General features: G+C 51.7%; 1 protein-coding gene across 5 annotated transcripts in view; it reads left to right on the top strand.

Moving 5' to 3' along the window:
• The window catches only part of DENND3 (DENN domain containing 3), a 61,314-nt gene that overhangs the window by 18,358 nt on the left and 15,090 nt on the right, over positions 1-27,866 (top strand). For 4 of the 5 annotated variants that reach the window (XM_036829926.1, XM_036829924.1, XM_036829923.1 and 1 more), the window contains exons 6-17: positions 3,939-4,058; positions 4,325-4,543; positions 7,760-7,875; positions 10,703-10,858; positions 12,441-12,537; positions 13,339-13,442; positions 13,979-14,178; positions 15,244-15,765; positions 20,572-20,831; positions 21,965-22,135; positions 23,476-23,605; positions 26,139-26,246. In XM_036829926.1, the coding sequence (XP_036685821.1) occupies positions 3,939-4,058; positions 4,325-4,543; positions 7,760-7,875; positions 10,703-10,858; positions 12,441-12,537; positions 13,339-13,442; positions 13,979-14,178; positions 15,244-15,765; positions 20,572-20,831; positions 21,965-22,135; positions 23,476-23,605; positions 26,139-26,246 (2,203 nt within the window). The remainder of the gene's footprint in view (positions 1-3,938; positions 4,059-4,324; positions 4,544-7,759; positions 7,876-10,702; positions 10,859-12,440; positions 12,538-13,338; positions 13,443-13,978; positions 14,179-15,243; positions 15,766-20,571; positions 20,832-21,964; positions 22,136-23,475; positions 23,606-26,138; positions 26,247-27,866) is intronic. The other variant, XM_036829927.1, reaches the window with a different exon arrangement.

Raw genomic sequence — 27,866 nt, 5'->3', positions numbered from 1 at the left:
TACAACTTCTGTTTCCTTATTTATTTTCATTTTGGATGATCTGTCCATTGGTGTAAGTGAGGTGTTAAATCCCCCACTATTACTGTGTTACTGTCGATTTCCTCTTTTATAGCTGTTAGCAGTTGCCTTATGTATTGAGGTGCTCCTATGTTGGGTGCATATATATTTATAATTGTTATATATTCTTCTTGGATTGATCCCTTGATCATTATGTAGTGTCCTTCCTTGTCTCTTGTAACATTCTTTATTTTAAAGTCTATTTTATCTGATATGAGTATAGCAACTCCAGCTTTCTTTTGATTTCCATTTGCATGGAATATCTTTTTCCATCCCCTCACTTTCAGTCTGTATGTGTCCCTAGGTCAGAAGTGGGCCTCTTGTAGGCAGCATATATATGGGTCTTGTTTTTGTATCCATTCAGCAAGCCTGTGTCTTTTGGTTGGAGCATTTAATCCATTCACGTTTAAGGTAATTATCAATATGTATGTTCCTATGACCATTTTCTTAATTGTTTTGGGTTTGTTTTTGTAGGTTCTTTTCTTCTCTTGTGTTTCCCACTTAGAGAAGTTCCTTTAGCATTTGTTGTAGAGCTGGTTTGGTGGTGCTGAATTCTCTTAGCTTTTGCTTGTCTGCAAAGCTTTTGATTTCTCCATCAAATCTAAATGAGATCCCTGCCGGGTAGAGTAATCTTGGTTGTAGGTTCTTCCCTTTCAGCACTTTAAGTATGTCATGCCACTCCCTTCTGGCTTGTAGAGTTTCTGCTGAGAAATCAGCTGTTAACCTTATGGGAGTTCCCTTGTATGTTATTTGTCATTTTTCCCTTGCTGCTTTCAATAATTTTTCTTTGTCTTTAATTTTTGCCAATTTGATTACTGTGTGTCTCGGCGTGTTTCTCCTTGGGTTTATCCTGTATGGGACTCTCTGCACTTCCTGGACTTGGGTGGCTATTTCCTTTCCCATGTTAGGGAAGTTTTTGACTATAATCTCTTCAAATATTTTCTCTGGTCCTTTCTCTCTCTCTTCTCCTTCTGGGACCCCTATAATGCGAATGTTGTTGCGTTTAATGTTGTCCCAGAGGTCTCTTATGCTGTCTTCATTTCTTTTCATTCTTTTTTCTTTAGTCTGTTCCACAGCAGTGAATTCCACCATTCTGTCTTCCAGGTCACTTATCCGTTCTTCTGCCTCAGTTATTCTGCTATTGATTCCTTCTAGTGTAGTTTTCATTTCAGTTATTGTATTGTTCATCTCTGTTTGTTTGTTCTTTAATTCTTCTAGGTCTTTTTTAACATTTCTTGCATCTTCTCGATCTTTGCCTCCATTCTTATTCTGAGGTCCTGGATCATCTTCACTATCATTATTCTGAATTCTTTTTCTGGAAGGTTGCCTATCTCCACTTCATTTAGTTGTTTTTCTGGGGTTTTATCTTGTTCCTTAATCTGGTATATAGCCCTCTGCCTTTTCATCTTGTCTATCTTCCTGTGAATGTGGTTTTTGTTCCACAGGCTGCAGGATTGTAGTTTTTCTTGCTTCTGCTGTCTGCCCTCTGGTGGTTGAGGCTATCTAAGAGGCTTGATGGGAGGCTCTAGTCACGTTTTTCTTCTTACTATTCCCAAGTCACTTTCTATGTTGCTTTGTGTGCGAAGCCTATTGTTTTTCTGGAGCTCCAATCAAGTTGAAATTTACAAAGTATTTACCTCAGCTCTCTCTCCCTCCTCAGTTTCTTCATCTGTAAAGTGGGTAGAATAACAGAACCCACCTCAGAGAGCGTGAGTATTGAGTGCTGTGAAGTTGCTACCACAGCACTTGAAACATCGCAGTAGCAATGTTGCTGGTAGAGTGACTCACGTATGTGGTTGGTTCTTATCTTTTTTTTTTGGCTGCATTGGGTCTTTGTTGCTGTGCGCAGGCTTTCTCTAGTTGCGGCGAGCAGGGGCTACTCTTCATTGTGGTGCGGTGGCCTCTCCTGTTGCGGAGCACGGCCTCTAGGTGCGTGGGCTTCCGTAGTTGCAACACGCGGGCTCAGTAGTTGTGGCACGTGGGTTCTAGAGCACAGGCTCAGTAGTTGTGGCGCATGGGCTTAGTTGCTCCGTGCCATGTGGGATCTTCCCAGACCAGGGCTCAAACCCATGTCCCCTGCATTGGCAGGCGGATCCTTAACCACTGCACCACCAGGGAAGTCCTGGTTCTTATCTTTAATGGGGTGTCTGGCTGACACATTTCCTTTTTTTTGATTTGGTCATTTTTGATTTTTATTTTTTAAAAATTTTTATTAGAGTATAGTTGATTCACAATGTTGTATTAGTTTCAGGTGTACAGCAAAGTGAATCAGTTATACATATACATATACCCATTCTTTAGATCCTTTTCCCGCATAGGTCATTACAGAGTATTGAGTAGAGTTCCCTGTGCTGTGTGGTAGGTCCTTATTAGCCATCTGTTTTATATATAGTAGTGTGTATATGTCCATCCCAATCTCCCAGTTTATCCCTCCCCCTGCCCCCCGGCTTTCCCCTGGTAACCATAAGTTTGTTTCCTAAATCTGTGACTCTGTTTCTGTTTTTACAAAGTTCATTTGCGCCACTTTTTTTAGATTCCACATATAAGTGATATCATATGATATTTGTCTTTCTCTGTCTGACGTACTTCACTCAGTATGACAATCTCTAGGTCCACCCATGTTGCTTCAAATGGCATTATTTCATTTTTTTTATGGCTGAGTAATATTCCACTGTGTATATGTACTACATCTTCTTTATCCATTCACACATTTCCTTTTTGAAATACTGAGGAGAGTTTTTCATTATAAACTTTATAATTGTTAATAATTCATCACAACTTGGAATACTTAACTCTGCTTTACTTTGTTTTGTTTTGCTTTAAAACAAACGCATCGGTCACATAAGTGAATCCACCTTATTTTTAATGTCTTGCTTCTGTAGCCAAACTGGGAACAAGAAAGCAAAGAGGCCCCAAGTAATGGTCGGAGGCACTTGCAAATGTCCCAACTGTCAGAAATGACAGTCTCTTCTCTTGTTTTTTGTTTTGTTTTGTTTTTTAACGTGAAAATAGAATAGTGACTAAGGTGACTGGAAGAAAGTGTGAGTAGTGAGCATTTTGTCCTGTGACCCTTTTTCTTGACCCAATACTCTGCTGCTCTCCATTTCTCATCCTTTCATGCCTTTCCTAGAGGAAGCCTCTCTGTCATCAGATTTGATCGCTTCTTTCTGTTCTGTTTCCCCAAAGCTCTGCTCGTGCTCAGACCCCTCCATCTGCTCGTGGAAGAGCCCTTGCAGAGTGCCTCCTGTGTGTCTGAGGCCAGGGGAGGCTTAACCCTGCTGTTCCCAGCTCCACCTCCTTGGAGGGACCGCACCTCCCTCCTTCACGTCTGCCTCGACCTTTAACACATAATAGGCATCCTGTGAACGTGGGATTTGTATTTGAAGTGTCATTTTTAAATACCCTCATTTAGAAAAATAAAGTGTCGTTAAAATTTTTTTGTGAATTCCATGTCTTTAAGGAGCTTTGACTGTTAAATTGAAAATATAAGCGAATACGTAATAAGTAGTAACCGAGAATAATGCATACTGGTTAAGATTAGTTTGAACATGCTTGATTTAGAGTTTGTGCTCGTTGGGATGGATATCTGGAGGCCGTTTATCTTTGTTTTGTCAATGAACTGTTTCCTAATTAATTAAAGAGTTTAAGGGAGTTTGGCTGAAAAAGACATTAAGTCCTCAATTCATTATGAAACGTTCCTGGCAGTTCTCTTTATCATCTCTAGACTGTTTTGTTTCTCTGTGACATTGAAGGTGACAGCATGAGTCTTCACAAGTGTTTTCTAACTCAGACGCTTTCTGAGCCAAAATGGTGAATTTCAGTGCCTTCAGCCTCTTCTGGGAACAGCTCCCTGAGCTAATGATGGAAATTGGTCATTGCAGATTTTGAACATGAAACCACTACAGATCGTATTTCCCTCGAGAGCAGACCCCGAAAGCCCCCTCATCGACCTGGACCTTCACCTGCCCTTACTGCGCTTCAGACCTGAGAAGGTGCTACAGGTACGCGTCCTTCCACACCTGTGAGCATCTCATGCTAACTGGCTTAATGGGGCCTCACAACTACTCAGAACACTTATCTTTTTGCTTAAAGCCGACAGTCACCCTAGAGCACGCTATTTGCAGGCAGCACTTTTCTGGGGTCGGGGTGGCTTTGGTCCTGGCAAGTGGAGCGGAGACGGCAGGGTAGAAGCTGCCCCACGCCCGGCCTCGTCAGGTGGCGCCCTCGCAGTGTTTCAGGCTTGCTCGCGGTGTTGTTGCTTCCCCAGATCCTAACCTGCCTTCTGACGGAGCAGCACGTCGTGTTCTTCTCATCCAGCTGGGCTCTGCTGACGCTCGTGGCTGAGTGCTTCATGGCCTACCTGCACCCCCTGCAGTGGCAGCACACCTTCGTCCCCATCCTGTCGCGACACATGCTGGACTTCGTCATGGCGCCCACGTCCTTTCTCATGGGCTGCCACCTGGACCACTTTGAAGAAGTCAGCAAGGTTAGGCACCCGCCGCTGGATTGAGAGCATTGACTCACGTGGGCGCTTTGCGAGGACGCGTGGGAAGCTGCTGGGAGATGCCCTGTGGTGTGGGCGGGCGCAGAGGTCCGCCGTCACTCCATCACAGGGCGCTAGGGCTGCCTCCTTGTCCTCAAGGCCACACCCTGATGCCACTTCTCAGGCCACTTAAATTCACGGCAGCTCTGGTGGCTTCCAGGGGTTTTCAGGGAGGTGAGGGCAGGCGTTGGAGTTGAGGGAACTGATTTCAAGTCTCACCTCTGCTGCTTACTAGTTCTGCGACCCTGAGTGACTTACTGGCCTTTGCTAAGCCTCAGTCTCCTCATCTGTGAAGTGGGCACGGCCTCGGCCTCCCAGGCAGGGCTCTGGCTGAGGAATGTCCCCCGTCCTGCCTGGCAGGTGACTGGCCTTCGTGGATGGGAGCCACCATTGTTATCACTCCATATTTTCCATTTTCACTTTTTTGATTAAGCCTCTTTTGTTCATTAAAACCGTGGCCCTGGGCTTCCCTGGTGGCGCAGTGGTTGAGAATCTGCCTGCTAATGCAGGGGACACGGGTTCGAGCCCTGGTCTGGGAAGATCCCACGTGCCGCAGAGCAGCTGGGCCCGTGAGCCACAATTACTGAGCCTGCGCGTCTGGAGCCTGTGCTCCGCAACAAGAGAGGCCGCGACAGTGAGAGGCCCGCGCACCGCGATGAAGAGTGGCCCCTGCTCGCCACAACTAGAGAAAGCCCTGGCACAGAAATGAAGACCCAACACAGCCATAAATTAATTAATTAAAAAAAAAAAAAAACACAAAACAAAACCGTGGCCCTACTTCCTAGAAGAATGCAGGTGCATGCAGGGTATTACTCGGTGTCCAAGGGGTCCGTGGGCCTTGCTGAATCCAGTGGCCGTTTATTGGATTCAGCTTGGGGGCTGAACTGTGTCGGGGTGGTAGGCCTTCAGTGTCCTGGTCATGAAAGGGCAGGGAGTGTGCTGGCCACATCATCATGGCAGCGTCAAGGGGCCGATAGAGCAGGCTGGCATACAGTAAGTGCTTAAAATGCAGCAGCTGTTTTTACTGCTGTGCTGATGGGGTGCATTTCGAAGGGGAGCTCACGCCACAGGTTTGTGATAAACCGTGACATCGCCAGCAGGAAGAGCAGGCTGGGTTTTCTTAAAACAGCTTTTCTTCAGATACAATTTGCATACCACAGAGTTTCCCGGACTTAACTGTACAACTCAGTGGCTTTAGGAACTTGGTAGAGCTGTGACAACTAATTTTAGACTCTTTGGTCAGCCCACAAAGAAACCCTGCATGTGTTAGCAGTCATCCCCCAACCCCCCCAGACCCTGGCGACCACCATCTACTTTCTGTCTCTGTGGAGTTGCCTGTTGTGTATACGTGGGTTTTACGTAAATGGAATCATTCAATGTGTGATCTTTTATGACTGGCTTCTTTCACTTAGCGGCATGTTTTTTGAGGTTCATCCGTGTAGCAGCATGTTATTTTTATTGCCGAGTAGGATTCCCTTGAATGAAGAGGCCACGGTTGTTTATCCATTCAGGAGTTGAGAACATTTGAGGCTGTTTCGATGTTTTGACCGTTGTGAATAATGCAGCTGTGAACACTCATGTACAAGTTTTTGTGTGGACATGCGTTCATTTACCTTGATACGTACCTAGGAGAGGAATTTCCGGGTCAGGTGCCAGCGCTGTGTTTAACCATTTGAGAAATGTCCAGACTGCTGTTCCCCGCTGCTGCCCCAGACACCTTCCCTCCAGCAGAGGGAGAGCTCCGATTTCCGCTTGTCTTCTGTCTTTTTGATTCTAATCCTCCTGCTGGGTAGTTTTGATGTGCGTTTTCCCAATGACTAGCGATGTGCAGCACTTTTCCTTGTGCTTATTGGTAGTTGGTACAGGGTAGGTTCTCACTTAACTTCTTGTTTTATTATTTTTAAATTTTTATTAGAGTATAGTTGACTTACAACGTTGTGTTTAACTTTTTATTTTGAAAATTTCTAAGTGTACGCAAAGGCTGAGAGAAGAGTGGAAGGGATGCCGTGCACCTCTCTCTGTCCTCAGCCGTCGTCCAGTTTTTTCCTGGCGTTTTAGAGCAAATCCTGGCCAAGCCCAGCGCCCCTCCTGGGGCGGAGCCGGGATGTCTGTTGTTGGCAGAACCTATGACTCACCAGGGGACAAACACACTTTGGGAAAAGGCCATTCAGACCTCATGGAAGGAATGGAAAAACATCACCCTCGCAAACGAGGAAAAAATAGGCGTACTTTATAGCTCAAAATTGTGTTTCTTTTTTTAGTCATTAGGGGAAAAACCGTCTTGTTTCAGCCCCTTCAGGAGGGAAACTTGCAGACATTATTTACTTGATTCCAGTCCGCAGTCACAAAGGAAGTCGTTTTAGTGGTTTACCTGTTCTGGGAGGTTTTTAGGGCAAAGCAGCAGGTCTTGACTGGAAATGTTTTGGGGTTTGGATGTCTTCTCAATGTGCTGGGAGCTCGGAAGGGGTCCTTGTAAAAGCTCAGTGTCCGTGCTCATGAGCGCGGCCTGTCCCCTGCTGGTTTAGCACCCTGCTCTGGGAGACGTGTTTGTGCATATTTCACGTGCCATGAAACGCGCATTGAGAGGCCAGCCCAGCATGAAAGCTGGGGAGGATTCTGGCGTCATGTTCCGGGGACAGTTGAAGTGTAGAACTCAGGAGTGTGACTCATTATTTGTGTGTTTTGTCACAGATAAGACTTAACAAGTAAGCCATCCACACATCTCAAGAACTCTTAAGTGTGTGGGATCCCTGAGCCCAGGACCCGCCTGTGCTCGGGTCCTTGGGGGGGCGGAGCTGGCTAGGCAGCTCAGCGGGCACCCTGAGTGTTAAATGTCGGAGCGCTCCCACTGGGGCTCTGGAATGTTCTCTCCAGGCTCCCTGAAGTGGTACATGGAGTGTTTGCACAAGGGTGGGTGAAGGCCTGACCTCGTGTGTTGGAATCTTGACTCAAAGAGGCATTTTTAATCAAATGAGCTTGTTAACCTAACTCATGGTATACACTGCATTTTTCTGGTAGATAATATAAGGCTTTGTGTGCACGTTAGATACGATAATTATCGATGACACGATCTTGGTGAATGCAAAGTGTATCTTTGTGTTTTCAAAGATGTATACAAGTTCAGATTCTTACTGCGATCTTTACAAACTTATTTTATAGGAAGCCGATGGTTTAATTCTGATAAACATTGACGCTGGGAGCATCACCTACTCCAACGACGAGGACATGGACGTTCCTGACATCCCTCTCCTGGCGGCACAGACTTTTATTCAGAGGTAAGGGGGGAAATAGCGGGTATTTGGAAAAATCTTGTTCAGGTTCATACTTGCCAATTTCAAGTATGTCTTCCAATCTTATATTAACAGATGGTTTATGTGATATTTAGTAGTTTGGAAATTGTGAATATTTAAAAATAAAAGTCATTTGTCTTCATTCCAATCTTGTCTAAATACTAACGATGGCCCCCAGGCCAGGGGACGGCCACACCCCTGGGACACCTCTCGACCCTCTTCTGCGCCTGTGATCTCTGAAGTTCCTTCTCTGTCCTTCATTCATTCCTTCATTCATTCCTTCATTTATCCACTCACCAGATATGTATCCAATGCACTGGGCAGAGTATGTATATAGTGAGCAAACCGATGTGGCCTCTGCCCCATGGCACTGTCAGTCGGGGGCCCCTGACGGCCATGACCCACCGTCCTTCCCTGGGCAGGAGGCTCTCTTCCCCTTTCACCCCCCAACCCCCCTACCCAGCCCTCTCTTAGTGCTCTTATTTTTCCAAACCTGTTTTGTGGCTCTTTGTGGTTTTTCCGTCTCTACGACTACACTTCATTGGCTGAGATCAGGCAAGACAGAATTTTTCCAAAAAGGGCAGATAATAATTGTTGTAGGCTCTGCAGGCCCTGCGGCCTCTGTGGTGATGGGAGAGGCCTGGCGGGGACTGTCCCATGTACTTCTTTCAGGGGGGTGAAAGGAGGTGTGATTGCTATTTACGCTGGGACGCAGATGCATCTGGGGCAGGTGGGTCGGGGCAGAGCCAGGGCTCCCTCAGGTGGACCTGCGGAGGACGTTTCCCCCTTTGGAATCTAATCACATGGTGGTGGGAGAGACCCTGCTTTTAGTCCTCCAGCTCGTGTGCGGGCTACAGGCAGGCCTGGCATGAAGCTCGTGGTGGGACCCGTGGAGGGCGGGGGGCTAGTGCGGCAGGTGCTCCCGGCTGTCGTCAGGTAGCTGGACTCTGCTGCTCTGGAGGAGCTGGTGACGCAGCCCGTCTTTTATCAGTGCCGACTGCTCCCCTTTACTTTGTCTGCTGGAGGTCAGAGCGGGAAGAGCTGAGGCCTGAGAGGAGGGGAAGGAGCCGGTGGCTCTGTGTTGGCTCCCTGACTTGGCTGTTCTCATTTCTGCCTCTTACCTGTGTATTAGTCAGCGCACGCTGCTGTAACAAACACCACCTAAGCAACAGACGTTTATTGTCTCCCAGTCCTGGAGGCTGGAAGTCCGAGATCAAGGTGTTGGCAGAGTTGGTTCCTCCTGAGGCCTCTCTTTTTGGTGTGTAGATGACTGTCTTCTCCCTGTGTCCTCACGTGGTCATCCCTCTGTGGGTGTCCGTGTTCTAATCCCCTCTTATAAGGACACCAGTCATATTGGATTAGGTCCCCCCTTGTGACCTCATTTTAACTTAATTACCTCCTTAAAGGCCCCATCTCCAAACACAGTCACACTCTGAGGTGCTGGGGGTTAGGACTCCAACCTAGGAATTTGGGGGGGACACAATTCAGCCTATAACACCTTGGTATCAATTATTTCTTCTATTTGGATGGTTTGTACAAAGTACATGGGAGTGCCATCTTCATTATTGTTCCTTCCATCTTCAAAAAATCTATAAAACTCCCCAAGCAGAGTCCAGGCTCGGGGTGTGGAGTCCTGTGTGGCTGGCGGGCGGTGCTCGGGGCCCAGCCAGGGGTCCGGGTGGGAGCGTCTCCCTCCGTGAACTCCAAAGGTGAAGCCCACATTCCTCATCATCTGGTCACTTTCTGATAAGCGAAGTCCACAGTCCCCGGACTTGCAGAGGGTGACTTTCCAGGACTGGTGTTTGCCAGCGTTGAGCGCAGCTTCTCAAGAGTGTGCTTGGGTGGCGCGTCCCCAGTAAGATGGGATCTCACCTCTGCCCTCGTGTTATTGTTAGAATTCTGGAACATACCTGGGGGTTGGATTCTCGCTCGGCCAGGCCCCCAGACAGTGGGACGTGGAGTCTCAGGCTCACTGCGGGGGGCTGTTCATAAACGTGAACTAACCCGTGCGTGGTCAGTGGCTCGTCTGTGAAGGGCTCCGGGACCGTGATCTGGGCCGTGGCAGTGGGTCTCCCCACGGGGTCTGGGGTGACGAGCGCCCGCACTCGGTATTTGCCGGGAGGGACAAGGGGCAGCCATCCACAGTCTTCTCCCCAGAGACGCCCCTGTGCCCGGCCGCCCACTGCCGCGCTGCCTTCCTTGTCATGATCAGCGTGTGTGTCCGCCGCATCCCCTCTGCCCCACCTTGACCTTTGGATACTGTTGGGTGGGTTTACTTTGCATATTTAAAGCCTCAGACTTGCTCCTTGGTGTCCAAAGTCTCATGTAAAAGTGCAGCCTTGGGCAGTGTTGGGGAGGCCAGGATCCTGTGTGATGAAAACCGCCATGAGCCCCCGTCCCTGAGAACCTCCGGACAAGTAAGTGGCCGTGCCTCGTGCACCTGAGCCTGCCCGGGCAGGGAAGCTGCGCCGTCCCTCCCAGACCCACCAGAAACCCTTTGGCCGTCGTGGAAGGGCAGGTGTCTGCAAAGGAGGACAGGACACTCAGCTTGTGTAAAGACGTGCGTGGTCCAAAGACGAGGCCTTTGTGAGTTCTGCACTAATGAGCCGTTTGTGCTGGGAGGCGAAGAAACTCCCGACAGGGATGTATTTGTAATGACACCCTCCCCCCCCCCCCAGTTATCGATAGGGAGTCTGAGCGTCCTGAGAGCATTAACTTACCTCTTCCTGGAGGGTTCTCTCCGGCCGGTCAGCAGCAGTCAGTCACGTGATACGGCCTGGGCTGTGGTCAGTGTCGCTCTGCTCCTTTCCAGGGTCCAGAGCCTTCAGATGCACCATGAGCTGGACCTCGCTCACCTCTGCGCCAGCACGGACCTGAACGAGGGGCGAGCCTGCAGGCGGGCCTGGCAGCAGCGGCTCAACTGCCAGATCCAGCAGATCACCCTGCAGCTGCTCGTCTGCATCTTCAGGTATTTAAAACATCTCCAGTGTCTGTAACCTGGTCCCCAGCCAGCTCCCAGTTCCACAATGGCCACGGCCCCAAAGCTCAGGGACTGAAATCCAGGATTGACGAGAGAGAGGCCCCTGCCTCCAGGAGGATCCCTGGGTGTGTGTTTACCCTGCCTGGGGTCTTGCCACCCCCTCGTCTCTCTTGCGAATGACCACCTTGGATGGTCAGACCCAGGTAGGGGGACAGACGGATCATTTCGGGAATGAAGCCCGCCCAAAAGAGAGCCCAGGCTGGAGCACCCAGGACTGGTCCCTGTTAGAAACTTTTCTTCTTTCTTCCCATCACTGTCGCCATCAGCATCTATTATTGTGTGCTGTTGGGAACTAGCCCTTGAGCTGAATCAGTTAAATAGACAGTACAGTGTGTTTACTTCAGTGTGATATAGTGCAGGCGTCGAGTGGCTATTTCTGGCCTAAATGTGCAGTCATTTAAGGAACATAATGATAAATATATGCCTACATTTATATTATACCTTTGTGAAGAAGTTATTGGTGGCAAAGCCTTCAGGCCTTTTCTTTCTTCCAACTCTCTCTTCTCTGCTTTGTCTTGCAGCTTCTTCTCTCTCTCTCTCTCTCTGTCTCTCCCTCTCTCCCTCCCACCCTCTCCCCTCCTGCTCCTTCCCCCTGGGTCGTGTAGCAGGGAAGGTGGCGACACCAGGTCCCCTTCTGATCTGGACAGACCCTGCCTGGGAGGGGTTTAGACCAGAGCTGGACGACTTGATGACACTCAGTGTGATTCTTTCAAAATCAACATTTTAATGGTTGTATTCTTTTGCTGTCTATATTTATGTAAAGCAAATGATTTATTAGGGAAGAATGGGATGTCGTGTTATAGATGGGTTGTGTTAGCTCTTTGCTCAGAGCAGTATAATTTGTGTGGTTGTAGACATGTAGTTTTCCTTTTGTTCTTTTTATATGAAATCTTTCATGAAGGGTTTTTTTTTTTTAATATTCTGCAAGCTTGATGAGTTTAGTTCATTAAAAAGAAAATACGATATCAGATGAAGTAATTTTTCCCCTCACAAGAGAAGGAAAACATCGAACGTGCTACGTCCTGAATATGCCCTGTAGGATTACTGATTCTATTGGTAGGCTATCACGGAAGATCAGGGGGTCATGTGCCCAAGTCCCCACGGTGTAGGATGGGGAAGTGGCCGGTGAGGGTCAGGCTGGCGGCCGAGCTGCGTCAGTGCTCAGCGTCTGGGGTGCCCTTCCTGTGTCACCACCCTGAACTCAGTTTTATTTGTATGAACAATTATGGATGATTGCGTCTTCATTTGCATAAGGAGCTAGGGGGCTCGAAGAAGACAGACACCCCCAAGCCCTGAGCTTCATTCCAGTTGGAGGAAAGCTGTGCTTGAAGTGACGAGAAAGCCCAACCACAAAATACATCCAAACCATGTCCCTCAGCGCTCAGAATACTGTTCCTGCAGACAGGGCTTTTCAAAGTGTGTATTTCCTGTTACTGTTTTTCTGCTAACAGCAATGTGTTTTTCATGTATTTAAAAATATTTCAACACTTAGACTATCTTTCTTCATCAGGGAAGTGAAGAATCACTTAAATTATGAACATAGGGTGTTCAATAGTGAAGAGTTTCTCAAAACAAGAGCTCCAGGGGACCAGCAGTTTTATAAACAGGTAAGAGGTGTGCGGGGCTTGTGTGCGTGTGTATAGTCGATCCTTCACCCTTTTCTGTATCTAAACTATTTTTCAAGTCAGGTGTTTCCAGTACCTGTTAATATTTTATTCAGTGTTTTAGCTTTTCTAAAAGTTTGTTTTAGCGTGGTTTCTTCTGATCCTTTGGCCAGCTCTGATTTTTTGTAATTGGCTTTTTAGAGTGGGATTTACATAGAACAGAATGCACCCATTTTAAGGATAGCGTGTGCAGAGTTTTGACCAAGGCGTGTACCTGGTCGCCCCTTCCTCAGTCTGGATCTGGAACGTTTCCATCATGCCGCACAGTTCCGTGCCCTTCCCGCCACCGCCCCCTTCCCAGGGGAAGCATCCACACTCCCTGGGAGCTGACTCGGGGATGGTTGCGTGTGAGTCCGGAGACGGGGTGCGCTGGCTGTGAGGGGCGGAGCGTTAGGGAGGCTGCCGTCCCGGGAGACACCAGAATCCATGACGAAACACAGGGACTGCGGCTGCTGCTGTCCCGGGGGGCAAGGTGGTTTGGGCCTTTGAACTTTCTGTGGTTTTTCAAATGCAAAGAGTGGCTGATTCTTTGAGATTGGCTGGTGAGGGATGGAGGGGGAATCGTAGATTACGACAAATTAAGAAAGCTACCTGTGTCTGGGCACTTTTGTCCCAAGGTGCTGGCGAGAGGCCCCGGTGGGTCGGGAAGGGCCACTCGCGCAGCGGCTGCAGGTGCCCTGGCAGCTCAGGGAGGAAAGGACCGTGGAGCAGGTGCAATAACCCGCCCCTCGGCGTCTGTTCCAGGTCTTGGATACCTACATGTTTCACGCTTTCCTCAAGGCTCGGCTCAGCAGAAGGCTGGACGCCTTTGCCCAGATGGACCTCCACACGCAGTCCGAAGAGGACAGGTTTGCATATTACGTTCTAAAGGATGCACGACTCCTTGGGCGTCCATGTGCTCAAGCAGCACAGTTTATTTGGAAGGATAAATGATAAATCCGATCAGAGAAGTCTCACATTTAGAAATTCATAATGAGTCGGGTAACACGTCAGGCTCCTCCCCATGCATTTCTGTTTCTTGGGGGGACACTGAACGTACCTGCGGAGGCAGCTCTGGGTCTTTGCTTGTGCTGTTTTCTCCCCATTTTCCTTCCCTTTCTCTCCCCGCATCGTCACCGTTTCCCGCCTCTTCCATGACGCTTTTCCTGAACCCCTCAAACGTGTATCGGCTGTCGACGACGCCCTCGTTCTGTGTGTTGTGGCTTCTCCTGGGGTGTGGACCGTATACAGCCTTCACTACACGTGGGAGAGCCAGGAGTGTGCCCGCCGTTTCCCACTCGGTGTGGGAATGCTGGATTCTGGTCACCACGTTGGGGAGAATGCCCAGTTGAGCCTGTGCTTCAACCGTTGCTGTGTCTACAAGGTGTTGGGTTTTCCCACCCAGGATAGACGGGATGCTTCTGAGTCCAAGAAGACCCACAATTGAGAAGATGGCCAGCCGGAAGTCCTCAGCCCCCCACGGGGCGCACCGGCGCATGGTGGTCAGCATGCCCAACCTGCAGGACATCATGGTGCCCGAGCTGCCGCCCCGGAACTCGTCGCTGCGGAAGATACATACCGAGGACTGTGGAAGCAGCCACACAGGTGGTCCAGCCGCGCCCGTGCTGTGGCTTTTCTCACTCACTTGATTCTGATGCTGCCAGTTGCTGAAAGAAACCAAAGCTTGTTTCAGTAGAAGGGAGTGGGGGGTTCTTTGCTGTTGTTTTTCTAGCAGTTTAATCATTTGAAATATTTTTAGAATATTCATTTTGCAGACTATGTTCGTTATAGAAAGCGATTTCTCGTCTGTATTTTCCATCGCCCCGTCTCACTGTTTTCATACGTGTGTGTGTATATGCACGTATGTGTATGTGTACAGAGGAGATACATGTTTACATATATGACTGTCTAAGGGGATGCAACAACTCTTAGGCCCCCAGTGGTTGCCAGGCCCTTCCTAGGGGCTGGGGGCACAGAGGAAGCCAGTGCCCATGGGAGAAACTGCAGTGAGGCCAGCGCTGTGAGCCACATGGGCCCCCAATGGCCGCTGCCTCGGGCTAAGGCACCAGTACCAGCTGGTACCTCGTGGCACATTCGCGGGAGAGCTGGAGGCTGAGTGGGGATCATGCCGGCGATGCCAGGAGGGGCCGTGTGTTCAAATGAAAAGACCTTACTGACCTTCTGGGGGCTCCTGGTGGGTCTGAGTCCCCTGCACAGCTGCCTCCTGGCTGTGTGACCCTGGGGTACACGGTAGCTGTGTACCGGGGACCTGGGGAGGCCTCAGTCCCCACCCTGGGAGATGGGCGTGGTAACAGTACCCATGGCGCAGAGCTGCTGTTAAGGTAAATGAAACAGCTATTTGAGAGGCCTTACCCTGCCTGGCAGGTGCGTCTCGGCCTAGGTTATTAACTTAGTCCTTCAACAAAGACTCACCACCACGTGTTTCAACTTAGCATCAGCAGTTTTAACAAATAACGTTATTTGTGCCATGGGAGCAGTGAGGGGCCCCGTTCAGCGTGGGGTACGTGGAGCTTTCTGGAAGAGGCACGGGGCGTCCTGCTCCACGCTGCACCCAAGACCCAGAAACGGCCCCGGGCAGAGTGATGGGGAGGGAACGCGTGTCTGTTTCTAAGGTCTGTGCTAACCGTTCATCTCCCCTTCGCTCCTCAGTTCTGGACGTGCCCTCCAAGTTGACATACACCTTCAAGATCCCGGAAATCCACTTTCCGCTGGTGGGCCAGTGTGTGCAGGCGTTCCACGTGGATTGCGTGGCCCAGCTGAGCAAGGCCATGGACTCGCTGGCCCCCGAGAACTCGGTGCTGCTGGCGAGGTACTTCTACCTGCGAGGGCTCGTGCAGCTGATGCAGGGCCAGCTGCTGGGCGCCCTCCTGGACTTCCAGAGCCTGTACAAGACGGACGTGCGCATCTTTCCCGCCGACCTCGTCCAGAGGACGGTGGAGTCCCTGTCGGCGCCCGAGCGCGCGCAGGCCGAGCGGACGCCCGAGCTGCGCCGGCTCATCAGTGAGGTCATGGACAAGCCCGAGGACGCCCCCAAGGCCGACGACCGCGTCAAGAACTTCGAGCTGCCCAAGAAGCACATGCAGCTGGACGACTTCGTGAAGAGAGTGCAGGAGTCGGGCATCGTGAAGGACGCGGGCATCATACACCGGCTCTTCGAGGCATTAACCGTAGGTAGGAGGATGCCCGCGGGGTGGGCGGTGCAGACCCTCAAGGGCAGGTCGGCCCAGCCGGGAAGAGCCTTGTGGTGGGGGCAGGGCCTTACCTGCTCCCTTGGCGAGTGGGACGCAGGGGCTGGCCGAGGCTCTGGGAAGGGGGTGGGGATGGAGGGTCTGGCGAAGCTTAATGGCATCTCTCCCATCCTGGGGGGTTGCTCGCTGTGTGCTGACCCTTTCCTCCCACATGGGGACGCATGGCTCCAGCCGGAATGCTTCAGGCACCTCCACCCCCGCTGCTTTTGCTTCCCACGTTTACTGCAGTCGTCTGGTTGGTCCAGAACCCTTTCCACCCCTCCCTCCTCAGAGGCACACTGTCCCAAACTTGACCTTTCCCTTCTGACCAAGTTCTTATGCATTGATGGCACGTGGACGCACTCACAAGCAGAACGTAGGATTTGTGCGTTTGTAGACTATACCTGACTCACGCGGTACGTGCGTGTCCGTCTGCGTTTCCAAAGCGTGTCCGTGGTGCTCACAGGCGTCTCGCCGTTCCTTTGCTGCCGACGGTGTTGTGCACGTGAGGGCGGCGCAGCGTGTTGGCCTGAACCCTTGGTCGTGTCCGCCTGTCCCGATGCTGACGAGTGAGGCTCGCAGCCTGCCCCCAGGGCGTGGATGGCTTTCTCTAGGATGGTGCAAGCAGCCCCGCCGGGTGGGAGCTGCCACCCCCACAGCAGGTCCCTCAAGGCGGGGCTGTAGCACGGGGAGCTGCCCAGCCCCACCTCCTGGGCAGCGCGGGGTGCGGTCGTCTGAAGTGTTCTGCGGTTTGGTGAGCGAGGTGGCCTCGCTCTGAGCGTTGGCGCCTGTGCTCGGGGCGTCTGGGCCTCTCTCCTTGGAGCTGTGCGGCACAGCCTGGCCCGCTTTTCCGTCGGGTCGGATCTCCTTCCGTGTCCTGTGCGGGAGCCCCTGTGCCCTCTGGAAAGGCCGTGCTTTGCTGGTAACAGGTGTGGGACGTCCTTCCTCGTTACGCGGCTCCCGTCGAGTGGCCCGGCCTCTCTCTACCCACGCGCGCCGCCTTCCCCCCGGTGGAGGGATGGGGCCGCTTGTTCACGGTCCCTCCGTCAGTCTGATGGGGGTGCGGCCGGCCCAGCGCCCACGGGGCCCTCTGCATGGTGTCACCTTATGTCGGCCGCGGAGAAGTGGCCCGTCTTGGCCAGCCAGGCTCGTCTCCCTGGGCATCTGTGGGCGACTGGTGCTGCCCAGGAGACTCGCGTGGGCAGGGCAGTGGGGGATGCACTGAGTCCGCCGGGGGCAGAGGTTCTCGCGGGGCCAACCAGCAGCACCCAGGCCGCCAGGAGGTGGGGCGCAGGCGCCGCGGGGCTCAGCGCTCTCAGAGGAGGCCCTGCCCCCCTCTTCCCGCGCGGGGCCCTCGCGAGGACACAAGGATATGAGCACCAGGCCAGCTGCAGGGCCTGAAGTACCGCGGCGTAATCCCCCGGGGGTGCTGTTCTCGTGTGACGAGGTGTCTGGACGTGCAGCCGGCTCCTTCCTCTCCCCCCAGCCAGCCCGTTGCTGCACAACCCGGGGGGCCGATGGCCTGGGCGGCACTCTTTTCCTGGGAGAAGAGGGCCTGTCCCCCCCAGCTGTCACCTCTCCTTGGCCAGAAGCGCGTCCCACGGGAGCCGGACAGTGTGGCTTACAGCTGGACACGTGGGCGCCGTCCAGCAGCCCCAGACTTACAGGGACGTGAAAGGACACCCGGGAGGGCATCCTCAGATGACCACGGTGACAGTGCCATTGATGGCCCTGTTGTCACTCTGGCTCCATTCGCATTGCAAGCAGGTCATTGTTGGCCTTGATTCTGGGGTACGTGCTCCGTTGTCGTGCAGCATCCAATGTACGTTTCTGCCTGACGGACACGTATGTGCTAATAAAAGGAGGATTCGGTCAAAGCCGAAGGTCACCATCATAGAATAAACGGATGTAACAAAGAACAGACGTCGGAGTCTGGTATTCGAGGTGCAGGGCCCTCACGACCTGGCCACAGGGCGGGAGTCAGCCGTGTGTGGCCTTCAGTGTGGCCCGTGGGAGCTCGGGGAGCTGGTGACCCTGCCTCCCCCGTAAGATGAGCTGGAGGGGTTGTGTTGGAGTGCGGGTGAGGGGCAGAGATGAACAGTTGGCATTTTTGTGCAGAGTTGGAGATGAATGAAGAATGCGTGTTCTGTCCTCGTGGTGGTGTGTGCGGCTGTGGATGTGCGTGGTGGCCCCTCGTGTGCACGGTGGCTGTCGCTGCGTGAGTGCTGTGGAGGTGCACCGTCCGGCTGTGCTGCGGCCCTGGCAGGGCTGGCGTCCACAGGCCCGCGTGGGGGTCCCTGGCCTCTCTGGTGCCCTTCGCCCCGGCTCTCAAAGCCCGCGAGCCCGCCTCCCGTCTGCCCGCGAGAGGAAGCCGTTTCCGGTTCTGGGGACCTGCGCGTCGCTCCGCTTGGCCCCGGCACTCTGCAGGGACCCAGATGGTGGGAGCATTTGTCCTAATGACAGAAGGGACGGGTCTCTTGGCTCCAGGCTCCACGTCCCAGCATCTTTGGCTCCAACTTTCATTAAGTAATGGCTTTGTGGTTCTCCCCAACTCCCCTCTCTCGCTCTCCTGATTCTTGGGCTTTCCCTTGGCTGCGTAGACTAAACATCCTCTTCCTTGTCGTCCACTTAAAATAGCCAAGTGCTTCTGATTAAAAACATAATCATTCAGAACCACCAGGAGGTGTAGATGGAGGCGCCCCAGCCAGAGGCAGCTACGTGGAGTAGCCTTTCCAAAACGGAAGTGGGATGAGAACCGTTTCGTGGGGTCAGGGGCACCGCCCGCCTGCCCTCTTGGTGCCTCCCTGCCCAGCACAGGGACCCCCAGGCCCGTCTGCCTGGGCACCCGCCCACCGGCCCTTGTGCTTCATTTTTTTCAGTGACTTTCTTTTTTTTTTAAAGATTTTTTTGATGTGGACCATGTTTAAATTTGTTAAATTTGTTGTCAGTGAATTTGTTACAATATTGCTTCTATTTTGTTTTGGTTTTTTGGCCGCAGGGCATGTGGGATCTTAGCTCCCCGACCAGGGACTGAACCCACACCCCCTGCCCTGGAAGGCAAAGTCTAACCACTGGACCACCAGGGAAGTTCCCCAGTAACTTACTTTCTAAAAACGACCCAAGTTTATAGAGATACCCCACTGTGGTATGATTCTGTTTGTATCCAAGGACGTTAAACAAATTTGTAAGTAGTAGACCACTGTTGTAAAGCAATTAGAAAAACACAGGTGAGCCAGGGGAGAATCAGCTCAGAATCCTGCCACCTGGGAGATTTTCGCCTGAATATTCCTGCGCCTGCACTGTGTGGGGATGAGGCCAGAGTCAGTTGTGGCCGTGACATCGAATTCCCCAGGAAACCGTTACCTGGCAGGTGTTAGGGAACCAGAGCCGAGCTTTCACAGCCTTTCTTGACCGCTTAGATCTGGCCTCCAGCCAGGCTGGGACGGGGAGGTTCCTGCGTCCTGAGCAGGCCCCTAGCGGGAAAGGCAGACCCACGAAGGCCCAGCGTCGGTGGGGCGGGGCCGTCTGCCTGGCACCTGCCCACCCGCCGGCAGGGCTTTCCTCTCTAGTCCTCAGTCTCCTGATCTAGGACCAAGTTGCCCAGGGCAGTTGGGCCTGTATAGAGGGTAGAGCACAGCAAGCATTGTTAGATGCCGTGAGGGAAGAGCGCATCAGCTTAGTGGGCCCCTTGTCCGGGAAGGCTGCCCATGGGCCATTTTATCTGGGTCTTGAAGGATGGGTAGGAGTTTTCTGGTCCGAGCACTCCAGACCAGCGTGTGCAGAGGCACGTAACAACATGCTTGTCACTGTGCTGGGATGCAGGAGTGCGAAGGGGAGGAGGGCCCCGATCCTGGAGGAATCTGGGCCTGGTGAACACGAGGAACCTCATTCTAGGCGTGGAGTGAAGCAGGCCGCCAGCGGGGGCAGCTTAGAAGGCGGGAGGCCACTTAGGAGCTTCTTCCTGTGCAGGATATGAAGGGCCCTCTGAGGACAGGGCAGACAGATCCAGGATGCAGAATGGAGGATGCAGGAGCCAGACACAGGGAAACATCGATATTAGAATGGGCCGGACTTCTTAGCGGCTGAGTGGGAGTTGGGGGTGGCTCCAGCTCCATGTTACAGACAGGGAAGCAGGTTCGTTCCACAGCTGGCCTGTGGTCACACTGCTAAACAGTAGTGAAGCTGGGCTTCGGACTTGGGTCTCTCTCTGACTCCAGAGCCCCTGAATATTGGACATTTGGGAAGGTTGCTGCATCAACTAAGATCATCACGGTTACAAATAATAATTTATTTGCTCACATACCCAAAGAGTACTGAGATAAATCTGGCTTCAGGTAAGGCTTGATCCAGTGGTGTGGGAGTGTCACCAAGGATCTGGTCTCTTCAGCATTAGCTTCACCCTGGGACTGGCCCCAAGATGGCTGCCACCAGCTCTAGAGGTGACACAGGACTTTGTCCTTGTCCCAGTGTCCCTACCTGGTGCCCTAGGAGTTACTGTGACTACCTGGTTAGGTAGGGGCTGGAGAGGGCAATGGGCTCAGCCCAGATCAAGTGCCCACCTGGGCACCTGGGGAAGCTGGGGAAGGAGGGGACGCTTTCCAGGTGGTTTCCATCCAGGTAGACTTAGGTGCTGGCGCCACCTGCTATCTCCTGCGGGTAATGTGCTGCTTCCTGATTGTAAAGCAACCATTCTTGAGGCACCTGTGTACGTGGCTGTAAGAATCTTTTTTTTTTTCTCTATAAAACTAAGGACACCAGAAACAGATTGACCCAGAAACATTCAAAGATTTCTACAACTGCTGGAAGGAGGCAGAAGCAGAGGCCCAAGAGGTCAACCTGCCTTTCTCGGTGATGGAACAGCTGGACAAAAACGAGTGTGTGTATAAGCTGTCAAGCTCCGTCAAAACAAATCGCGGTGTGGGCAAGATCGCCATGACCCAGAAGCGCCTGTTCCTCCTCACTGAGGGGAGGCCGGGCTACGTGGAGATTTCCACCTTCAGAAACATAGAGGTGAGGGCAGCTCTGGAAGCCGCCTGGGCTTGGGAGGTGCAGCAGCTGGAGCAGCCCACTGGGCTCTGCCAGCCGTGGGCCCGTCACAAGTCACTCATGGTTTGTGCCTCAGTTTGCTCACCTGTAAAGTGGGAATAAGGATGCACCCTCCGAATAGGAGTGATGTGAGGACTGAATAGATGAAGTGGGTGATGTGTTCAGAGCAGTAAGTGCACCGACAGCTGATTCTCTATTCAGCTGACTTGTATTTGGGGGAAGAGCAAGAAGCAACGCAGGCTTGTCCTTTCGCTGACCTGATTCCACAATGTAGGAGAAGCACAGAAGTTGCTTTACTGAGAAACGGCCGTGGGCCAGCCCCTGTGAGCTGTTCCATCTCACGCTTCCTGCTCAGGTTCCTGGCTGGCCCACGCTGTTCATTTTATAACAACTTTAAATGTCATCTTCCCCACTAAGGGAATCTGGGTTGAGATCGTGACTCATGGCTTACCTTTATTTTCCCAGGTTTATTTCCTAAATTTATAAGCGGTGTGTTAGATGTGTTAATCCAGTTACTGCATATTCCCAGAGACAGAAGAGGCATGAGAACTCCCCTGTGGCCCATGCTTAAGGCTGGGCCAGTGGACGCACCTTCTCACTGGTTCCTTCAGTTTTCTCCCCAAGCCTGCTTTGATGGGCTTCCTGCCAGAAGTCCAGAGACAGAGATTTAAGGAGGTGAAAGAATGAAGCACCTTTAAACGCTGTGGACGAGTCCACCGGTGTGTCTCTGTCGACGTGTGGCTGACAGGTCACACTTAGACCCACCAGGAAGGCTCGCTGAGCTCCAGACACCGCCGTGACCCTGACTCCCTGTCACCCGTTTCTGAGAACAGATCACCTGGAGGAGCCCCTATTCACCCCACCCCTGGCACCAGGCTCTGGGTACTTCAGGGCCTTCTTGAGTCCTGCTGGACCTCCCCCCAGGCAGCCCCAGCCCCAGGCCAGCCCCAAGGACTCTGCCTTCACATGGGGATGTCAGCCAGTGCCCGTCGGGTCCCCTCAGTGTGTGCAGACCGCCACCCCTAAATGTATTTCGTATTGACCCCAGGGTCCCTGAGGGTGTCATTTCATTTACTTGCCTCTTTTTCCCTCTGCAGGAAGTCAGAAGCACCACAGTAGCTTTTCTGCTCCTGAGAATTCCCACTTTAAAAATCAAAATGGTGTCCAAGAAAGAAGTCTTTGAAGCTAATCTTAAAACAGAGTGTGACCTGTGGCACCTGATGGTGAAGGAGATGTGGGCTGGGAAGAAGCTGGCCGACGTCCACAAGGTCTGGGGCCCGGGCTGCCTTTTTATTCTCACCCAAGGCTCATGTCTCTATAATAATGCTCAGCATAAAGCCAGGGGGGACGGGGGACTGGGGCCTGGGCCTGGGCCTGGGCCTGGGCACGGGATCCATTGAATTAGATGAGGTCTCATCAGAAGGCATTAAGAATGCTGTGGTGCACGCGACCCAGTGCAAAGCCCTGGGGTCTTGGGGGATGCCCTGGGGGCAAACGCAAGGGCTGGCAGGGTGGTGTGGGTGGACTGTGGGAGTGACCGCTCTGCACTGCCCCCTGCCCCGGGTGACATCCCGGGGAGGGGAGCGTCGGGGGCTGGACTCCGGCAGGTCTGAGCTGGGCGGTCCGGCCACACCCTGCTCTAAGCAGCTCTTCATTTTTCCCCTTCACAGGATTAGGGTTTTGGTTGGGGGGAGGTGTTAGATTCCTTCCATAGGGTTACATTTATATCCTAGGGACTTCTGTACCTTCATTTACTTTGGGCCAAACTGATGGCTTTGATCACACCAAATTAAGACTTCCTAGTCATGAAGGGTACCATGGACGGAGGGTAAGACATGAGGACACACGGTGCGGGGGAGATATTTGTCTTGTCTAAATGGCAAGATGAGACAGGAAGACCCACAACAAAGTGGGCAAAGAGTACGAATAGGGAACTCCCATGAGGGAGCAGTTCAGAAGGTTCTAGAGAGGTGTGCCCACGGATCCTCAGGGAGATGCAGGTGAGGGCGGCACCCAGTGGAAAGCGCCAGGAAGAACGTACGTTCAGTGGTGGGAGAGCTGCCGTTTGTGATGGACGTTCTGTCACTGGAGGAGCCCAAGGTCGTGGAAACAGAAGGAGTGTTTCTGTTTGGAGCAGGAAGCGGGGACCAGGTCCTAAGATTCCAATATTCTGTGACTTTGGGGCTCACTGTTTGGTTTTATACCCACTGGTTTATTTAGCACACACTGGTTCATCAAAGCCCGTGAGCTGGCAGACGTGTGAGGAAAGTCGTACGGGCTCACATCCCACCCTCTCCTTTACAGTGTCTGTGGCTGCCTTTGCCCTTGACGGCAGAGCTGAGTCGTCGTGGCAGAGATTGCATGGCCCACAGACCCTAAAATGTTCAGCACCTGGCCCTTTACAGAAGTTTGCCGACCCCTGGTATAAACAGCCAGTGTTTGTCTCAGCTAAGGGGACATGATTACATGACATCAAATCCAAATCTAAACTCTTCACGTGGCTTTGAAAAACACACATCTTTGAAAGTGTTGTTTTATGTGACGTGACAAAGTCTTAGAGTGAAATGATTTCAGTGAAGCTGTGCTGAGATGACTGTCCCTCCTACAGGACCCCCAGTACGTCCAGCAGGCACTGACCCACGCCCTGCTGATGGACGCCGTCGTCGGTGCACTGCAGTCGCCCGGCGCCATCTACGCGGCCTCCAAGTTATCTTACTTTGATAAGATGAAGAACGAAAGTAAGATCAGCATGTGTTCAATGCAGCCATGGTGGCTTGAGTTACGTCTTAAGTGATTTCTATCTGGTTGACTTTTGTCTTATCAATTAGAACCAATCCCAAATGTCTCAAATTTTTTTCTTCTGTACTTTTCATTTTTGAATATCACATGTTGTCCTGCATCTTTCCTTTTCTCACTTAATAACACCTTGGAGCTCTCTGCTCCTAAGGGCACATCGAGGCACCTCATCGTTTCAGCGTCTGGGTTATGAGAGTCCACCTTACACCGGATGATATCGGTCCTGAATCTTCGCTGCCAGCAACAGAATTGCTGCTGGCTGGTTCAAGCGGAGCAGAAATTTGTGGAAGGCTGTTGACTGACTCACGGAATCGCCATCGTGGTCGCTGGAGGTCTGCGGTCGGACACACGCCCACTGCAGAGCCGCAGGGACCTCTGGGCCCGGTTGCTCTTGGCTGCGGGACCTCACTGCACGAGCGCGTGGAGGCCCCCAATGGCCATCTCTCTTTTTTCTCTTGATTTGGTCAGTTTCCCCCCATAGCAATTCTCTGATCTCCGCCTGTAGCTTTAAATCTGGCTCTCACATTCTGGAAGCCATACAGAGGTTGGTGGTAAGCTCAATTTTTTATTTTTAGAAGCTTTTTCAAGTCTAGGAAATGGCAAATAGGTAAGAATAGCTTTATGCATCATTTTAGCTACTTCTATTTTGTTTCAACTTTTACATGATCTCCTAAAACCAACTGTCCTGTGCTTTGCATAAAGAAGCAGAGAATAGAGGATTACTTATCGCCATTAACATTACTATGTGCCGGAAGTCACATGTGCTAGATTAAACCCACAACATGAAACTAATTCATGAAACACAGATGAACAAGTTGTAGGATGTTTTTAAGATGACATCTAGTTCTATCTGTATGCACTTTTTAAAAAGTAACAGTTTTATTGAGATATAGTTCACATACCATTCCTTTTTACAGTGCACACCTTACTGGTATGAGTGTATTCAGAGTTGTACAGTTGTCAGCATAGTGGGTTTTGGAACATCTTCATCACCCCAGTAACAAGCCCCATACATTTAGCAGCCTCACCTGCTAAGCAACCACTAACCTCCTTTCTGTCTCTGGATTTGCCACATTTTGGCCTAGCCTGTGCACTTCCTCTAAGTGAACTCATATGGTATGTGTCCTGTGTGTCTAGCTTCCTTCATGTAGCTCCAGGGTTCACCCGAGTGGCAGGTGTCACTACTTCATTCCTTTTGTGGCTGCATGTATTCCGCTCTGTGGATACAGCACAGTTTATCCAGTCCTCCATTGACCATTTGAGTTTTTCTACTTCCTAGCTGTCGTGAATAGTGCTGCTGTGAACATTCACATACAAGTTTTTGTTTGGACATGTGTTTTATTCCTCTTGGGTATATACAGCCAGGAGGACACTGTTGTTTAAACTGTCATCCCAGAATTAGGGAAAACAAGCCTCAGTTATGTGTTGATTCCCCTTGGTGCATTTTCCTCTTTGCTGTGTCTGTCACTAACTGTGTGATCCCTGGAGCGTCCTGGTCCGAGGACCCCCCTCTCTGGGAGCAGACAGGATGCTCCAGTTGCTGGAGTGACTTGGAGGCGCTCTTGGCAACAGTCCTGGAACCAGACATCGATTGCTGGGTTTTTTTCCCCCCCTTAATTAGGAACAAAATCAAATACACACTACACTTCAGCTGTTTAAACCACTCCAAGCTCATGCCTAATCTTTGTCAAGAGTTTACAGAAAAGCCTTCTCACTCCTCTGGAAATAACATACACAAGTTACCATGGCAGCACCCAACAAATGACACTCTTAATTCCATACAGCAAAGGGGGGATGGTCCAAGTTCAGTGTCCCTGATCCCTTGTTCCCAATCAAGAACTGTTTTCCCTTGTGTAAAGCGTAATGAGGCAACCATACATGATCCTGGGCTTAATAGCTTATGGTCCATTCGTGATGGAAGGTCTAAAAATGAAACTTTCTGAAATCTGCACCCCATCCCTGGGGCGGGGCATTTGGCAGTGACTGGAGATATTTGTGGTTTGTGTGTGTGTGTGTGTGTGTGCGCGCGTGGCAGTGGGGAGGTTGCTCCTGGCATTGACTGGGTGAGGCCAGGGATACCGCTAAACGTCCTACAGCACACAGGACGCACCCACGGCAGCCACGTTATGTGACAAGGGTGAGAAACCACTCGTGGGTTAGATTTATGGAGAAACGTATAAAGTCTTCTCTTGGCTAGACCATACGTAACGGTTGAGTGTGGACAGAGGTCAGATCATTTAGCTCGAGAGCTGTGTTTAAACAAAAAGCAACGTGAGACGTTGGCAAATGCTCGCCCTCTGGCTGGATACGCTTGGCTTTACTTTAATGTCCAGTTTAAAGAGAGCGTCATCTTCACAGATTATGAAGTTTTACCCCAGAGATAATATCCTAAGGAAAGCAGAATGTGCAAGGCTGTTGGATAACGTGGGTCTCCTCGAGTCTGGGGAACTAATCCCCCCTGTGTCTGCATTTCAGTGCCCATGGCAGTTCCGAAGACGACCTCAGAAACCCTGAAGCACAAGATCAACCCTTCCGCCGGAGAGACCTTCCCACGCGCCATTGATGTCCTGCTCTACACCCCAGGTGAAGACCATTCCCTGCTTTGTCGCTGCTGTTTGTTTTTTTTTTTAATTTTATTGACGTACAGTTGATTTACAGTGTTGTGTTAATGTCTGCCGTACAGCAAAGTGATTCAGTTATACACATATATACGTTCTTTTTCATATTCTTTTCCATTATGGTTTATCACGGGACACTGAATATAGCTCCCTGTGCTGTACAGTAGGACCTTGTTGTTTATGTCGCTGCTGTGTTTGGAACAACCTGAGAGCTTAAGACTTGTGGTCAGGGTCAGCGCTGAAGTGGAAGGGCAATGGCAGGATGAGGGTGGACGGGGACCAGGTGGTTTTCTACTGTTGGAGGGCGGAACCCTGAGCAATGAGGTGCGGCCTCTCTGTGGACTCAGAGGCTGGAGCGGGGCCGTGAGGGGCTGAGTCCCCGTCCGGCCTCGCCATCCTCACGTCCGGTGGATAAAGGCCCTGCACTTCTGTCTTTGGTCGGATCAAGCCCATTGTCACCGGGATGGGATGGCTGCACCTCCTATGCTGACGTGCACGTCTGACAACACGGCTCTTCCTGCTTGGAGTGGTCGGACGGTCCCACAGACTTTCAAGGCCCCTACGAGCTGCGTCAGAGTGATGACAGCAAGAAGACAGGGTCGCTGCCCGGGCCTGGGGGTAAACAAAGACCGCCCTGTGTCACAGGCGTACAGCTGTCCAAATGCTTTTACTTAGTTCTGACTTGCAGAGAGTTGCAGCAGAGCGTTGCTCCAAGGTTTATAGTGTTGGGAACAAAGGAGCTCAGTTCCGGGCAGAAGAGAGCCTTCGAGTCCAGTCGCCCCGTGTCGCCCCGTCCGCATCAGGAGTTGGCAGCGGCGGCGGCGGTGTCCGTGCACCCCCGTCCTTCACCCTCCGAGGTTCGTGACCTCGCGGGGCAGTCCAGCGATCCACAGCCAGGAGCTTCCATTCCACACGGTTTCCAATGGGCAAACTGAGTTTCTGTGGCAAAGCAGCCTCCCGGCAGGAGAGTCTCTCTCTTCCCTGAACGTCCAGAAGACCCAGTAAAGCAACAGATCTCAGATGAAAGAGAGTAGAGAGCGGCCGAGCCCATCCCTCTGGAGACTTCATTTATCCAGTCGAGGCTCTCTGTTGATGTCACTCGGCTGTGACAGCACAGACCAAGACGCTTTTCATCACGGCATCTGAATAGAGAGCTGTCCTTAGATCTACGCTAGTTTCCCTTAAAGTAAGCCTGACTAGACCCTGGGTTTCCCATCATCATGGGCTAGTTCCCGTCCCTCTGAGAACATCTAGAAGGGCCGGACAAAGTATAAAAAAAGGAGAACAGGGGGGCCCCTTTTCCCATGCAGTGGCTGCCGGTACTGGAAACAGTGGCCGAGAGAGCTTTGGCCAGCCGTGTGGGGTCAGGGGGACGAGCATGGGGTCAGGACGCACCCGTCAAGAAGCGGCAACCCCTCCAAGAATTCCGGGAGTCAAGGGAGCCAGGCCCCGGGCACCAAGCCCCGCTTCAGATCATCCCAGTCTCTGGGGGACTGAAGACTGTGTCTCAGTGGGCAGGATCTCCCCCAGGGGGGCCAGGAGACCAATGGCATGAACACCCCAGAAAGACTGGCAGATTCACACT

This window comes from Balaenoptera musculus, chromosome 17 (genome assembly GCF_009873245.2).
Source record: "Balaenoptera musculus isolate JJ_BM4_2016_0621 chromosome 17, mBalMus1.pri.v3, whole genome shotgun sequence".
NCBI lineage: Eukaryota > Metazoa > Chordata > Mammalia > Artiodactyla > Balaenopteridae > Balaenoptera > Balaenoptera musculus.
This window is presented reverse-complemented; position numbering and strand designations above follow the sequence as displayed.